This window comes from Aotus nancymaae, unplaced genomic scaffold (assembly GCF_030222135.1).
Source record: "Aotus nancymaae isolate 86718 unplaced genomic scaffold, 86718_ANA_hifiasm-v0.15.2.pri h1tg000016l, whole genome shotgun sequence".
Classification (NCBI taxonomy): domain Eukaryota; kingdom Metazoa; phylum Chordata; class Mammalia; order Primates; family Aotidae; genus Aotus; species Aotus nancymaae.
The window spans coordinates 39520939-39537701 of NW_026988428.1; the positions used below are offsets into that span (position 1 = coordinate 39520939).

General features: G+C 48.9%; 1 protein-coding gene across 13 annotated transcripts in view; it reads left to right on the forward strand.

The window, feature by feature from the left end:
* The first annotated feature begins 1540 nt into the window (after positions 1-1540).
* DGKA (diacylglycerol kinase alpha) overlaps positions 1541-16763 on the forward strand; it is a 32564-nt gene continuing 17341 nt past the window's right edge. Inside the window, exons 1-17 of one of the 13 annotated variants that reach the window (XM_064377199.1) lie at positions 1541-1730; positions 7067-7211; positions 7617-7690; positions 8008-8143; positions 8576-8650; positions 9109-9296; positions 9514-9588; positions 9784-9903; positions 10012-10126; positions 10699-10787; positions 10925-11044; positions 11239-11337; positions 11512-11589; positions 11857-11930; positions 12113-12187; positions 12921-13006; positions 13097-13186. In XM_064377199.1, the coding sequence (XP_064233269.1) occupies positions 7148-7211; positions 7617-7690; positions 8008-8143; positions 8576-8650; positions 9109-9296; positions 9514-9588; positions 9784-9903; positions 10012-10126; positions 10699-10787; positions 10925-11044; positions 11239-11337; positions 11512-11589; positions 11857-11930; positions 12113-12187; positions 12921-13006; positions 13097-13186 (1558 nt within the window). In that variant the 5' untranslated portion in view covers positions 1541-1730; positions 7067-7147. The other 12 variants (XM_064377198.1, XM_012450411.2, XM_064377200.1 and 9 more) reach the window with 12 other exon arrangements.

Here is a 16763-nt window from a genome sequence, read left to right on the forward strand (position 1 = left end):
TGGGATACATTGGTCTTGACTGAACTACCTCAGGAGTGGTCTCTGCAGCTTCCAGAGGCTGCTCAATAGATCTTTGTGCAGGAGGGAAACTTAAAGTGGGCCCTTCTCACTACCAACCCTAGGCCCCCTTTGCACCCCCCAGACATCCTGCCTCAGCTCTGGGGTTGACAGGAAGTGAAACTGAATTGTCTGCTTAGTAGACCTGCCTGGGACCCAACCCTAGGCCCCGGATGTGGCCCCCCACCCTGAGGAGGAACGGGGAAGAAAAGGCCGGGGAGACAGGCTGTTGTTTTTTCCTTTCCCTTTGTTCATTGTGGTTTCTTTCTTTCTGATTTTTATGATGTGGTTGATTAAAGAAATGAACACCTGGAACTGTAGGCATTAAACGCCTCCTCCTTAGATGTTTCTCGGCTTTTCTTCCCCACCCACACCCCCTAGTAACTGACTTGGGGTATGACGGAGCACAGATCCTAAAGAAGACCCAAAGAAGTCTAGAATAAGACTGATTCCAACTTATTCCTTACTAGAGAGATAGCATTACATCCCACTTTGAAGTACCAAAAACTGTCTTAAAAGGAGTGTCTTCAACTTTATTTAGGGACATATCTAAAGACAATAGAGTGAGAAACACAGGCAATACATAGGGTGGCATCACTTTGAGCATTCTTTGCAAGGAAAGCTGAGTGCCTTAGAGATTAATAACCTTCCAAGTGTTCTTTTTTTTTTTTTTTCCAAGAGTTCTAAATAAGAGATCCAGGAACAGAAAACTGATTGGCAGTGACGTTTGGGGGCCTATTCTTACTTATATTGTATGTTTGTTTAAAGTAGCTCAAAGCAGAGAGGTTTACACACACTGTACCTCTCTTTGGTATAGTCCTTAAACTGAGCTGTCTTTGCTTGTATTGCAGAACTAAGTGCAGGACTTGGTGTATAGAAGGTCTTCAGAAGAGTTTGTTTACTATGACTAAGGAAGTCATGGAGGAAGGAGAGATGAAGTTCTGCTAACAGTGAAGAAAATACTGTACTGTAAAGACAAAGGATGGGAAGTGTCAAGGCCCTTGTCTTTTCATGATTAGGGGTGAGAGGGCGAGACCTGGAGGGGCACAGGAGCAGAGAGACAGACCCGCTTCAACCTATGCCTGAAATCTCCAGTTTAAATAGAACAACAATGCTCTCAAACCCTATTACTCAGCAGCTATATTTCTGGCAAAGGTGGAGGAGTCTGTTCCAAGTCTGTCTTGAAAGAATCAAGAACTGCTTAGATTCCCGTTTCCACTAGAGGGCCTCATGTATTCATTCCCTTTTCTCTCCAACGCCCACCAAAAATATGTATATATTATGTGTGTGTATGTATGCATACACAATACCCACATATGCGTATACCCTTCTAGTCAGAGGTCTCCCCTCACCCTCCTTCCCACCCCAGGTGTAAGAAGGACTATTCCAGGAACCTAAGGCTTTGTTACTCTCCCCTATTTCAATGAAGGGTAGGAGGGAGTTAGATAGGGGTTGGGGGCGGGGCCAGTGAGCAGGATGCCTGGGTCTCCAGTTCCTGCCAGTAAGTCCCTAGGCCTTCATCTCTCTCCCTTGCTGTACCACATTCACCACCATCCATGCGATCACGAGAGCCTTGATGACTGTAGAAGAGATTCCAGGCAGGAGAAGCTGACAGGACCTTTCACTCCCTACTTTTGGCCGGGGTCTTCTGTACCACCTGCCAAGGTCAGCAGGTAAAGTGGGAGGATGAGGGCATGGAGAAAGGGTGGACACAGACCAGAGTGCAAACTTCCACCCTAGAATTAAGGAGAGGACATGAGTCTTGACAGGAGGTGTCCTTAGACTGGGGGAAATAGTTCTAAAAAGGAGGAGAGGAATATGGAGGAGAAGGTGGGTAGATTGTCTCAAGCAGAGTGGAGCCCTCGGTGGGAGGGAGGTGTTTGGTCAGGTTGTGGAGTCTGGGACTCTGGCCTTGCCCCCGTGGGATATCCTGAGTGTGAAGTCAGTAGTGGATGGAAGGGAGTTGGGCAGGGAAGTTCAGGATGGCAGCAGTCAGGAGAGAGTGAGAAGTTGGTTGGGTGCCCAACTGCCGAGCTGTTCTGTTAGCGGGCCCGCCCGGTATCTTAGCCTCCCAGGTTTGGGATGAGGGGAGAGGCTGTGAGTCAGTAGAAAGAAGGAAAAATAGATAGACGCAGAGCTGCCCCTGGAGCGGGAAGATGAGGAGCAGCTAATGGAGAAAATGTGTCCAAAGCCCCATACATATTCGAGGGAGGGTGGAGCAGGTAATGGTGAAGTGGAAACCTAGAAACGGGCTTCTCCAACTTCGAAGTTCCCAGAGTTGGGGGCGCCGGGCGCGGGCGCGGCGGGCAGGCTGGGGTGGGGGGCGGGCAGCTGTGTCGTCAGGAGCGGGGCGGCCCCGCTGCGGCCGCGTCTGCCTGGCCCGTCCCCTCCAGCCCAGCTCGGGCTCCAGCTCCGGCACCGGCGCTTCAGCTGCCACCGCGAGCCCTCCCAGACAAGGTAGAGACCCCGCGAGCCCCCCAGCGCCCCGCTGTCTCCCCCATTGGAACAGGACAGGGGTCGGGGAGCCGAGGACCCACGGGCTGCATTCGTGCTGCTGGGTCGGGAAGGAGGAAGCGTGACAGCTGGAGCGGGAAGGGAGAAGGGTCTGCTCTGGGACGCGCGGGGGGAGCAGCGGGAGGGCTGGGCCAGAACACGGTGGGTAACGTTTCCCAGACCTTCTCCTCCATCCCTTCCGCTCACTCGGAGGGATGGTGAAGCCCGGTTCCTGGGGACTCGACTCGGAGGGAAGTCCTTTTCAGAACCTCCACAGCGCCACACGGGTGGAGAAGGGTTCTTGTTTGGCCTCCGGGTCCCCAGCTTCCCACCCCATCCTCTCCCGACCTGTCACTGGGAACTTTCTGAAAATACCTGAGTCTGAATCTCACTTTTCACCTTTAGATAGGAGAAATGAGCCTTCCTGAGGAAGAAATGCAAATATTATTGGGCACCTCTTCAGCCTCAGCACAGACAAGCCCACATCCCCCAACCATGCCAGTATCGTAACTTCCTCCTGTACTACGCAATGACACCCTCTACACACACACACACACACACACACACACACACACACACACACACACGCCCCTCAGCCGGGGAACACTGCAGTCTTCAGTGTTTGTGGAGGCTTAGTGAGTTTTGAGGCTTCAAGTAAATGATTCCCTCTTGGGGGCTACCTACTAGCAGCAGGCGTCGGGTAGAGGAGGAGAATACAGTCTGTGATGTGACTCAGGGATTCAGAAGTCCAGGTAATCAGGCCTGGGCCCTCAAATTTGGAGCTCCTGCCCCTCGGCGTTTCTTGTTGGGGCAGCCTCAATATTCTAGGGACATAGCTATTTCCTGAGTAATGGTCGACTTACATGACTTGGAATGTGAGCAATGAATGCTTAAGTGAAAAAAGAAAACTTTAAATACTAACACAGACTTGGAAATATTTGTCTCTTGGTTAAAATTTTAGTATTTGATGTTTAAAATTAGATCCAGAGAGCCAGAAACTCTTAAGATTTTGTGGAATGGACTAAGGATGGGTGTCTAGGGTCTGACCATGCCCCTAAGAGAGTAATTCTCTCACTATGCCTCAGTTTCCTCCTCTGTAAAATACAAGGGTTGGTGACTCCCGGCTCTGTGGATGTTCTAAGATTCTCTGCCTCCAAGTCAGCTTCTTCCTTTCTCACCCCAAGTGGGTAGGGGAGGGCAGGGAAACCAGAGGAGGGAAGGGAAGGGTGAGTCACAAATAGCTGGCAGGCTGGCAGCAGACCCCACCCTCCCAGCCCTGGCATTCGCCTAGACTAGCCCAGGTTATAGCTTCAGGGTTGGGATGGACCTGGAGGAAAAAACTGGACTTGTTCCAGGTCTTTGAGGCCCTAGGATCTTGCAGTTTGCTGCCTTTCAGCTCCAGGGATAGCTAAACTTTCAGTCAGAGAAGTTAAGAGGACCACTGAAAAGATCCCAGGAGCACTCATGTCCAAAATTCCAGCCAAGGGGTGTCCTTGAACCCTGAGAGTCTAGTTCTAGCCACCACATCATCCTCCCAGAGGCAAAGTTCAGGATCCTGATACTACATGTTTGCACCTGACAGATATATTAATAACAAGGGGTAACATGTACAACTGGCTTCACCGATGCTGGAAGTCCCTGAAATTTATGCCTTCCTGGCTCAAAGACATCATTTTTCCTAATCTTCAGAAATGTTTCCCTAGGTACTACCCTTGTGTAATAATGATAATAGCTGATGTTTATTGAGTTCTTACTCTGTGCCATGATGTTTGCTAACTACATTGCATGCATCATCTTATTTAATGCCCATATTGCAGCTGATTTCTGTAGGTGCCCACTTTACTGATGAGAAAACTGAGGTTCAGGGAGATGAAATGACCTCTCAAAGAGCTAGCATTGTGATCCTTGCCTGTCCAATTTGCAAGTCCATTCTCTTAACTTCTACTATATACTACTTCTCCAGGCTTGAGAACTAGGGAGCTAGGGAGGGGCTAGAAAGAGTTGGATCATTGTAAAAAGAAAGGCAGAGGCCGGGTGTGGTGGCTCATGCCTTAATCCAAGCACTTTGGAGGCCAAGGCGGGCGGATCACCTGAGGTCGGAGCTCAAGACCAGCCTGACCAACATGGTGAAACCCCGTCTTTAAAAAATAAAAAAAAAAATAAAAAAAGAGAGGCAGAGAAGAAGCCTGTCCTCTCTCCTTTGCATTGTAACTTGTTCACTCCCTCCCTGTCACTTTCTCCCTCAGATTCCATTTCCTAGAACTTTGGAGTCATCTTAGAATCCCCAGGGGAAATCAGAGAAGCTAATTAAGCTAAAGAGGCCCCATTAACCATAAGACTATTAGTCGTCATTAGATCTGTTGCAGCAGAAGTTGGACTATTGTCATTGAAAAGTGCCAGATGGGTACAGTTCTTTCTCTAGGATGTCAGTATCCCAGAACCCTCTTCTAAGTGTTCCCAGAGAGCTGCTGGAACAGGAATAGTGTGCTGCATAAAGGTGGACAGCAGAGATGTCCCAAGGGCAGAGGCTGCAGAGAAGGTTCTTGCACCATCAGAAAGGAAAGGGGTTGGCCTATTCTTGAACACCCAAACTGATTCCCTAAACCAGCAAACCCTAAATGAGTGGGTGGAGATCGGAGTATTTGATGGGGTACTCAAGAAGTGCTTTTCAGCATCATTCATTCATTTAACAAATATTTATTTAGCACCTACTCTATGTGCTACAAATTATCTCCTTACTGTCAGGTGGATACTCTGGCATCCCATTCCCATGTAACCATATTTGGATTAATAGCCCCAAATTATGAATCCTCAGCTTTACGCAATCATTTGTACAACCAATATTGAGCGCCCACTACATACTGGGAAGGGTGTCCCAGGCAGACAGAACAATAAGTCTCATAGCCCTAAGCAGGGAAGAGTTTGGCATGCCTGAGGAACAGAAAGGAGAGCAGTGAGACCAGATGGCTGGGTGTGAGGAGAGAGTGGAACAAGAGGAGAGCAGAGTGACAGGCAGAGGCACTACCACATGGCCTTGGGCTGGAGCCTTGGATTTTCCATCTATCAACTACCTTAGGAAATCCAAGCTTCTCTGAGCTCGTTTCCTTCTCTGTAGATTTTATGCCAATAATTTCCTATGTCTCAGGATTTGATTCAAATTAGGATGTTATTCTAATTGTTAATACAATAATAGCTACCATTTCTTGTAGGCTTCCTAAATGTCAGGCATTATACGAGCCACTTTTCATGTATTATTTTTTTCTTTTAATTTTGAGCACAAATTTTTCTGATCATATATTATTTTATTTAAGCCACACAACTGTGAAAGATGCGTTCTCAGGCCGGGCGTGGTGGCTCACTCCTGTAATCCCAGCACTTTGGGAGGCTGAGGTGGACAGATCACGAGATCAGGAGTTCGAGACCAGCCTGGCCAACATAGTGAAACCCCATCTCAACTAAAAAAACAAATACAAAAAAAAAAAAAGATGGATTCTCATTCTCCCCATTTTACAGATATAACTTCCCGAAGTCACACAGTGGTGTCAGAGCTAAGAATGAAACCCAGATATGACAGATCCTAGCTCTGTTCCAAAACCGTGCTATATTGTGTTAACGTAAGATATATTATTACTGTTCTTGAATCATCAAGGGAAGTCGCCCACTGCACCTTGATCCCTGGGCAGGATCCACGAGATGGCTCCTCCTTGGTGCCTGGGTCCAGTAGCCAAAATTAGGAGCTCCCTAAGCACTGCTGACCTATAGGGGTGGAAGAAAGTTCCCAATAGCCGAGGCTCCAGCGCTCGGCTCCACCGTCCTGGACTGGGAAACCACGCGGATACCCAGAGCCTCTTCCCCTGCCTTCTCCCTATCCCGCGTGCCCGGGTCCCCGCCCTTCTCCAGTGGAGCTCCGCGGAACGCAGGCCAGGCGGGGCTGGTGCTAGGGACCTTATCAGAGCTGTGTCGCGCGTCAGAAGCGCTAGAGGTCGTTGCGGGGCGTGGGTGGCTCGGGGAGTGGGTGGCTGAGCCGAGCTGAGGTCCGGCGCCACAGGCGGAACAAAATGGGGTTATGCTTAGGAAGACGCGCTAACGCAGTAAGAGTCACCCAGAGGGCTGCGACTGCCTAGGACCCGAGATGGGAGAGAGCGCAGGCTGGGGAGAGTCTGCAGAGGCTGACGACGGCGGGAGAAAGTGCAGAAACAGACGAGGGACACACCCACAGAAACATACAGACTGAGAAAGCCGGGCGCGGGTGGGAAGGTGAGGGTGGTAGGATGAATCAGGATAGGTTGGGGGAAAAGGATTCAGAAATGGAGAAGCAGACGGAGGACAGACACTGTCAGGGAGGGTAGAGGCATAGGGAAGAGGGACATTGGGAAAGGAAGATATTTAGGGAGGGACTCGGAGAGAAGGAAAGAACAAAAATAATAGTGCGAGTAGAAACAGAATGGAGCAGACAGAAGAAAAGACACCCAGACAGCTCGCTTTTCCCACGGTACATTCTGTCACCTTTCCCCAGGCCTACCCTCTGAAAAGGTCCAAGCATCGGAAGTACTACTACCAAGTTGCCTTTCTGGCCATCCTTGAGAAAAACAGACAGATGGCCAAGGAGAGGGGCCTAATAAGCCCCAGTGATTTTGCCCAGCTGCAAAAATACATGGAATGTGAGTCTTCCTGTCAGGTCTTCAGTTCTGGAAACCTTGCCCCAGAGAATCCCTCCTCCCCCTCATTACACCCCCTACCCTCCAGCTTCCTTGGTGGCTTTGAGCAGTGTGCTGCTCAGATGTGTCCGTGACTGGGAATGGGAGGAGAGGGAGATAGGGAGATGCCCAAGGCCTTGGCTCTCTACCCACCCTCGCTATACCTGGACTGCTTGCTCCAGCTCTCAAGAGAAGAGGAGTAAAGACTGGTACTGTTTTGGAGGATCTGAAATATTTTTCCCTCTGTATTTCTGTGTTCCTTCCTGGAATTTCTTCATCTCATTTGAATCTTTTTTCCTGCTGGATTTCTCTGGCAGGAGAGCTCAGCTGGACTAACAATGCTGTTCTCTTACTCTCTCCACACCCTAGACTCCACCAAAAAGGTCAGTGATGTCCTAAAGCTCTTTGAGGATGGCGAGATGGCTAAATATGTCCAAGGAGATGTGAGTAGCAGCTGGGAGATCCTCTCCCTGACCAACTCTTCCCATCTTTGTTTTTGATCCCCAACTTCCAGGAGTGATTCCGGGCCTGTCCCTCGCTGTCCCCTCTAGAGATACCCAAGCATCCATTGTCACTGCGACTATTGCTTTAGGACAAAATGAAAGATTCTCTTAACTCAGGACTTAGTCAGAGAAACCATACTCCCGCCTCAGATGCTTCTTAGCTCTTCACTTATTATCTCTGTCCCCACTACTCCCAATTCTTCAGTCCCAGCTCCCACCTTGAAGACTCCCCAGGGTAATGCTCACTCTCATTATAGGCCATTGGGTATGAGGGATTCCAACAATTTCTGAAAATCTATCTGGAAGTGGATGATGTTCCCAGTCACCTAAGCCTGGCACTGTTTCAATCCTTTGAGACTGGTCACTGCTTAAATGAGACAAATGTGACAAAAGGTATGATCAAGCAGGTAGCACTGGGCTAAGCCTATAGAAGAAAAATCAAACTAGTATGGATTTGGAGATGAGAGTTGACTGAGTCACATGTTGTGCAGGTTGGGGGAAATTGGTGGAGAATAGTCAGGCTGGTCTAGGAGTTAAAGGGAGGAACGTTAACAGGGAGAGGTAGGCCGGGGGCAGTGGCTCACACCTGTAGTCCCAGCACTTTGGGAGGCTGAGATGGGAGGATTGCTTGAGCCTGGAAGTTCAAGGTGCAGTGACCAGTAATCACCCCACTACACTCCAGCCTCAGTGACAGAGTGTGACCCTGTCTCTTAAAAAAATTAGTAAAGAATTTTTTTAAAAAAGGGAGAGGTGGAACAAACAAAGGCTAAAAGATGAGCCAAAGTGGAGAGAGCCCTGATCGCAGATCTACTTTTTTGTAACCAGACGTGGTGTGCCTCAGTGATGTCTCCTGCTACTTTTCCCTTCTGGAGGGTGGTCGGCCAGAAGACAAGTTAGAATGTGAGTTGCCCTTCTGGAGTGAGCTGGTGGGACAGTGAAGGGAGAGACAGGTGTTTCCCAGCCTCCTTTCCCTCATTCCTTCAGGATTCCTAAAGGCTGACAGGGCTAGACAAAGGTGGGGCCAGAGAATGAGCCCATTTCCTCTGTTCTCCCAGACTATTTATACCTAATACCCTTCACCATAGCCACCCCAGTTCTCATGTCTTGTACATTCCCATGTAGGTGGCCTAGGATGTCCTTGGGATATGGATTGTGTACTGTCTCCCCTGACACATTCACTGAGGGTGGAATCCATGCCTGGTTTCCCTTCCTTTTTGTCTCTTTCTCAAACCCATCCCAGGCTCTAGGCTTCTCGCCCAAAAGCTCTCTCCCTGTCTCTTTGTTTCCCCTATATTCTGGTATGAATTCTTTGGGTATCTCTTTCACAAACTGACCCTAGCCCCCTAAAACACCCACAGTCACCTTCAAGCTGTACGACACGGACAGAAATGGGATCCTGGACAGCTCAGTGAGTTGGGGACCCTGTATGCTGGGCAAGGGAATATGTGTTCATTTGTCTACACCCTCCCGCCCCAACTCTTCCAGGGTCTTAAGAAGCAGAAGAGGATGGGGAGAGAGGTTGAGTCCTCTAGGACTAAATTTGAAAGTGAGTCCCAAGCTCTTGATCCCTCAAAGAGAATGCTGGAGACATGAACTGGGGACTGCCTTACAAACATACAAACACATTTATTTACTTGGCAGACGTACCTGAGAATGAGAGGTGTAAATCTGGGGTGGAACCCAGGAACACTGATTTCTGGGAAAGAGTTTGAGTGGTGATAGTAAGGGGGATATGGCTGTGGCTCTTGCCCTTTTTGCTCCAGGAAGTGGAAAAAATTATCCTACAGATGATGCGAGTGGCTGAATACCTAGATTGGGATGTGTCTGAGCTGAGGCCGGTAAGCAGCTCTTCCTTCATGTCCCTTCTTGTATCTTCTTCCTTGGTGAGTCCTGCATCTGCCTTACCTCATCTCTGACAGACAACCTGGTTGCCTTGGATAGGACGGCTGGGCTGGGTATCCTAAGAGGCAGTGGAGAGGTGCTAGGTCTGAAGACTCATTCATACCGAAAGTTCCTTTCTACTCTGTGCTCAGATTCTTCAGGAGATGATGAAACAGATTGACTATGATGGCAGTGGCTCTGTCTCTCAAGCTGAGTGGGTCCGGGCCGGGGCCACCACCGTGCCACTGCTAGTGCTGCTGGGCCTGGAAATGGTGAGAAGGAGACACTTTGGAGGATAAGATAGCTGCCTTGGGTTGTGCTTGCCAGGGTTGGCCCTGTAAGGGCCGTGACACTCCCTAGCATTTGCTGTGCCTTCCTAGACTCTGAAGGACGATGGACAGCACATGTGGAGGCCCAAGAGGTTCCCCAGACCAGTCTACTGCAATCTGTGCGAGTCCAGCATTGGTCTTGGCAAACAGGGGCTGAGCTGTAACCGTGAGTAATGGGACCTGGGAGATGGAGGAAGAGGATCAGCCCAGCGATCTGTGGGAGCTCTGCGCTCTGAACTTAGAAAGACCTAGGTCTGAATCCTGGAATCTGCCAGTGACTAGTTATGTGACTTTGGGAAAGCCACATAATTTCTTTAAACCTCAGTTTCCTCAACTGAAAATGAGGTAATTGTGAGCATTAAAAAAGCTGATGCTCCTGAGATGTTTAATCAGAAAAAAAAAAAATAGCTGATGCAAGAAAATGCTTCAGATGGTGTAGGCACATACTGTAAGATGCAATAAAAAACTATCTATTATGATTACTGTTGCTGTTAGACCTGGGCCTCCCATGCATCACCCATGGATGATGTGGGGCAGGCAGGAGGTAGCAGCTGCTCTTTTAGGAGGAAGAGTAAAGAAAAGGTGTGGGTTTTGGAGGTGGGCCCCTCACCCCAAACTTTAATTCTCTATTACACCCTCCAGCAAGAGATCATATCTGATCCTGCCTCACTCCCAGGTAAAGAGGAAATAGTGGGAGGGGCTGCAGCTAAGCTTTCCAACTTCTTCCTTCTCCCTCAGTCTGTAAGTACACTGTTCACGACCAGTGTGCCATGAAAGCTCTGCCTTGTGAAGTCAGCACCTATGCCAAGTCTCGGAAAGACATTGGTGTGAGTGACATCAAGCCCCCTACATTACCTCCGTCCTGGCCCTGGCCCTGGCCCTTGACCCATCGCTGCCCTCAGCCCCTCGGTCCCCTAGGTCCTGCTCAGACCCTCCCAGACAAGGGACTGCCTTTCTCCCCAAGGTCCAATCACATGTGTGGGTGCGAGGAGGCTGTGCGTCCGGGCGCTGCGACCGCTGTCAGAAAAAGATCCGAATCTACCACAGTCTAACCGGGGTGCACTGTGTATGGTGCCACCTAGAGGTCAGTTTGGGAGCCATCCCTCCTGGCTACATCTTAGGGCCCCGCAGAGCTGTGCTCTCCACGGGCCTCCCAGCCTTCCCTCCCTTACAGCCACAGTTGCCCCTGCTCCCAAGGGCTCTTTCCAGCCCAGACTGCCAGGTTGAGAGGAGGCAGAGTCCCCTTCGTGATCTCTCTGTGCCCACCTCATCTTTCAGATCCACGATGACTGCCTGCAAGCAGTGGGCCAGGAGTGTGACTGTGGGCTGCTCCGGGATCACATCCTGCCTCCATCTTCCATCTATCCCAGTGTCCTGGTGAGACCCTCGGCAGCAGCGGGGAGGGGACAGGAGTGCCTCCCTGATTTCCCACACGCACATAATGGCATTTAGAATAGAGAACTCATACTTTTAGGATTCAAGTCAGACCCCTTTATTTAGGGAGTCATGCACAATCCAGCTTTCCTTCCCTCTGCTTTCCTCCCCTCTCAGGCCACTGGATCAGATCGTAAAAATAGCAAAACAAGCCAGAAGACCATAGATGATTTGAGCACCTCTGAGGCTCTGCGGGTACAGGGCTGAGAGTCTTGGGCTTCATGGTGGGGGGTGGTTTTTCACTGGAGCCCTCATAAGTGGGAATGAAATGGGAGAGCCTGGTGGGGGGCGGTTAATGCTCACTCTCCAGAACTCCACCGTGGTAGGGAGGGAAGGGGAGGGAAACAGGAGGGAGAGGGGAATATCTTGGTGGAATGACAGCCCTCTGCCTCTGTCTCCAGGGCCACCTTAACTCTGACAAAATCCTGCTTTCTTTATCCTTACTTTCTTCCCCCAATGCAGATCGACCCTGTTCCTAACACCCACCCACTTCTTGTCTTTGTCAATCCTAAGAGTGGCGGGAAGCAGGGGCAGAGGTGAGGAGAGAGATATTGGGCCTTCTAAGATGAGAGGGGAGGGCCTGCCTGCAGCACTTGGAAGGTGGAAGGGGATGTGTGTGTCTGGAGGGGCATACCTTGAGGAAAACATCAGGAGGGTGAGGTTCAGAAGATCACCCTCCCTCGCTCCTGCCATGAGCTTTCCTTTTTCCCACACACAGGGTGCTCTGGAAGTTCCAGTATATACTAAACCCTCGACAGGTGTTCAACCTCCTAAAGGATGGTCCTGAGATAGGGTGAGCACAGGTTAGGGGCTGTGCTCCTAACACACAGTGTTTTCATGGGTCTGTGTATCTGTATATGTTAAAAGAGTGCAGGAAAGAGTGCAGGTTGGGAGAAGAGGACTAGAGGTCCCCAAGAGGCCAGAATTCAGAATGTTTCTTTCCCTAGGGTCACTGGGTATCCCATCCTCCAAGCTCTCTGGCCCATCTTTGTCCTGCTCTCAAAGAATGAAGATACCAGCCAGGCGCATTGGCTCACGCCTGTAATCCCAGCACTTTGGGAGGCTGAGGCGGGTGGATCACTTGAGGTCAGGAGTTCAAGACCAGCCTGACCAACATAGAGAAACCCCATCTCTACTAAAAATACAAAAAAATTAGCCGGGTGTGGTGATGTGTCCCTGTAATCCCAGCTACTCCTCAGGAGGCTGAGACATGAGAATTGCTTGAACCGGTAGGTGGAGGTTGCAGTGAGCTAAGATCATGCCACTATACTCCAGCCTGGGCGACAGAGCAAGACTGTCTCAAAAAAAAAAAAAAGGATGAAGATACCAATTTTTCCCTAACCACTGAGGAGTGACTATAACTTTCCCTGTTGTTCTTTTCTCTGCCCTTCATAGAAACTCAAGTCTTTTGACAAAGTGGGAGAGGGTCCTAAGGAATGAGAAACAAGAAGCAATCTGCCTGCCTAGGAGTTGGGTAGCCTCAGTCCTGTTATTCTTCTTCATCTTCTTTCTCCCCTTTGTCTCAGGCTCCGATTGTTCAAGGATGTTCCTGATAGCCGGATTTTGGTGTGTGGTGGAGACGGCACAGTAGGCTGGATTCTAGAGACCATTGGTCAGTGCAGGGAAGAGCTCTGGGAAGGGATCGGGGTCGTAGTCTTGCAGAGCTAACTCTTTCCATCCTTCTCTTCACCTGCCTCCGCAGACAAAGCTAACTTGCCAGTTTTGCCTCCTGTTGCTGTGTTGCCCCTGGGTACTGGCAATGATCTGGCTCGATGCCTAAGATGGGGAGGAGGTAAGTGGTTAGAAATGGTTTTGCTGTGGGCTGGGGGAAGTTGTATAGGAAGGGAAAGGCACTTAGAGAAGTATCTAGGCATCTGGTGTAGAAAGAGGACTGGGGAAGAAGAGGGGCACAGACAGGTGGTTACAAAAATGGAATGTCCAAAAAGAAGAGAGCTTTGGAAGAATCAGGGACCACAATCGGAACCTAGAAGGGTCAAGGGTGATAGTCCCCTCCCCTATAAATATTTTTATGCTTCTCCCAACCAACTATATGGCTGAGAGAATCAAGGAATATGGGGATGGGGGTCAATGTGAGAATAAGGAAGGTTGTATAAGAGCTAAGCCAGATGCTGAGTGATGGAGCTAGCAGGGAGCTTGGTCATGACTCATTCACTCTTTCAAACAATTAACCAGGTAGTCATTAATTAATTCACTATCACTTATTTTCAAGTATTGCAATAGTCTCCTAACTGCTCTCCCACTTCTAATCTCTTACTCCTTTCAAAGAGAAAGAGTTTGAGGGATGGTATTGGTAGATAAAGAGGTCAGTGTAGGGCAGATTGTGTTTGAGGAGTCTTGGAGTTGAGGTTATTGGGTTCAGAGTCCAGCTCTAAGATCCTGCTGGAGATCTTAGGGAATAGAGGTCTGCTAAGGGGAGCAGAGGGCATTCTAGGTGGAGGAGGTAGTGTAAGGCCAGAGGAGCCACCTAACATGGTGGTGCACTGGGGGAACCATAAGTCATTTGTCATGATTGGGACATAGTGTGCAAGGTGGAAAATGTGGAGAAGGAAGACTAGCTGAGCAGAGTCCAGATTATGGAGGGTTATGAACACTGTGCCAGGGAGTTTTTAACTTTATCCTGCCAGAGATTGCAAGCTGCAGTCCACAGTAATTATTTTGTGTTGTTTTGTATTGTTTGCCTTGCAGTGTTTTCAATTTCTTTATACTTGATTATTTCCCTTTTTTTTTTTTTTTTTGAAACAGAGTCTTGCTCTGTTGCCCAGGCTGGAGTGCAGTGGTGTGATCTTGGCTCACAGCAACCTCTGCCTCCCAGGTTCAAGCAATTCTCCTGCCTTAGCCTCCCGAGTAGCTGGGATTACAGGTGCCTGCCACCATGCTCAGCTAATTTTTGTATTTTTAGTAGAGATGGGGTTTCACCATGTTGGCCAGGCTAGTCTCGAACTCCTGACTTCGTGATCCACTGGCCTCGGCCTCCCAGAGTGCTGGATTACAGGCATGAACCACTGTGCCCAGCCTAGAAACGTTTTGAAATTACATATTTTGTGTCTTCCCTGTATTCTGCAAACAAGAATCAAGTTAGCAGAAACAAGCAAACAAGTTAGCAGAGCACGTCACGGTTTTCTGCTAACTTAACCTGAATTGTGACAATAAGGATATATATATATATAGAGAGAGAGAGAGAGAGCACTAATGAGAATGTATGTTGGGCTGGGCACAGTGGCTCATGCCTGTAATCCCAGCATTTTGGGAGGCTGAGGTTGGAGGATCGCTTTAAGGGAGGATCGCTTTAAGCCAGGAGCTGGAGACCATCCTGGACAACCAAGCGAGACCAAGTCTCTACAAAAGATTTTTTTAAAAATTAGCTGGGCATGATGGCATGCTCCTGTAATCCCAACAACTCAGGAGGTAGAGGCTGGAGGATTGCTTGAGCCCAGGACTTTCAGGCTGCAAGGAGCTATGATTGAGCCACTGCACTCAATCCTGGGTGACATGGTGAGATCCCATCTCTAAAAATAAACAAACAAATAGCCAGGTGTGGTGGCACATGCCTATAGTCCCAGCTGAGGCTGAGGTGGGAGGATTGCTTCATCTGGAGAGATGGAGGCTACGGTAAGCCATGATTGCACCACTGCACTCCAGTCTGGCAACAGTGTGAGATCCTATCTCAAAAATTAAAATTAAAATTAAAAAATAAAAAGGAAAACATGTTGACAGTGAAAAAAATCATAAGGTTTGAAGAGGGGCATTGAAAGGAGTATCACTATGGGAGCTCTGTGGAAGATGGAATGGAGGAAGGAGACAGAATAGAAAATTACCTGTTTTGCAGTAGTCCAGACAAGAGATGATGAACGCAGAAGCCAAGGCAGCAGCAATGGAGTTAATGAGGTAGAAGCCACAGCTCTTGATAACTGATGGGTTGTGGAGGAGGAGGTAGAGAGAAGTCTAGGATACTTCCTATGTTTGTGGACTGAGCAGATGGGGGTGGCACTTATTTATTCATTTATTTATTTATTATTATTATTAGTTTGAGATGGAGTCTCACTTCATCACGCAGACTGGAGTGCAGTGGCACAATCTCAGCTCACTGCAACCTCTACCTCCCAGATTCAAGCGATTCTCCTGCCTCAGCCTCCCAAGTAGCTGGGATTACAGGAGTCCACCACCACACCCAGATAATTTTTGTATTTTAAGTGGAGACGAGGTTTCACTATGCTGGCCAGGCTGTTCTCGAACTCCTGACCTCAGGTGATCTGCCTGCCTTGGCCTCCCAAAGTGCTGGGATTGCAGGTGTGAGCCACTGCGCCCGGCCTTGGAGTGGCGTTTATTGAGATTAGGAATACAGGAGGAAGACTACTTTAAGGAAGAAAGATTCCATTTAGGGCAGGTGGAGATGTTGTGGTGGGTAGTTAGAAATACATGTCAGGAATTTAGGAGAGAAGTCACATAGTTTAGGAGATATATGTTTGAGAGTCATCTGCTCCTAGGTGGTAATTGACATTCTGAGAGTAGCTAAGATTACTCAGGGTAAGATGTAAGAGAAGGTGAACAAGGACAGCAAGATCTTGGTAAACACCCTATTTCAGTTGAGCAGAGAAAGAGGAGTTATTAAAGAAGTCTGCATTAGTGTCCCATGGCTGCTGTCACCAATTACCACAAACAGTGGCTTAAAGCAACACAAATTTATTATCTGATAGTTCTGGATGAGAGAAGTCCAAAATGGGTCTCACTAAGCTAAAATCAAGGTGTTGGCAGGGCTGAGTTCTTTTCTAGAGGCTCTAGGGGAGAATCCCTGGCCTTTTCTGGTTTCTACAGGCTGTCAGCATTCCTTAGCTCAAGGTCCCCCTTCCAACCAGTGGTGTTATCACTCCAACCCGTGCTTCCACAGTCACATCTCCTTTTACAACTCTTTTCTGCTGCCTTCCTCTTTTATTTATAAGGACCCCTGTGATTACATTGGTATCACCCAGATAATCCAGTGTGATCTCACACCTCAAAATCCTCATTTTTTTTTTTAAGGCAGAGTTTCCCCGTCTCTTGCCCAGGCTGGAGTGCAGTGGCTTGATCTCAGCTTATTGCAACCTCCACCTCCCTGGTTCAAGCGATTTTCATGTCTCAGACTTCCAGGTAGCTGGGATCACAAGCGTGCACCAACATGCCTGGCTAATTTTTGTAGTTTTAGCAGAGACGAGTTTCACCATGTTGCCCATGCTGGTCTTGGGACTCCTGACCTCAAGTGAACCGCCCACCTTGGCCTCCCAAACTGCTGGGATTACAGGCATGAGCCACCATCCCTGGCCCAAAATCCTTGATTTAATTGTATCTGCAAAGTCTCTTTTTCCATTTAAGGT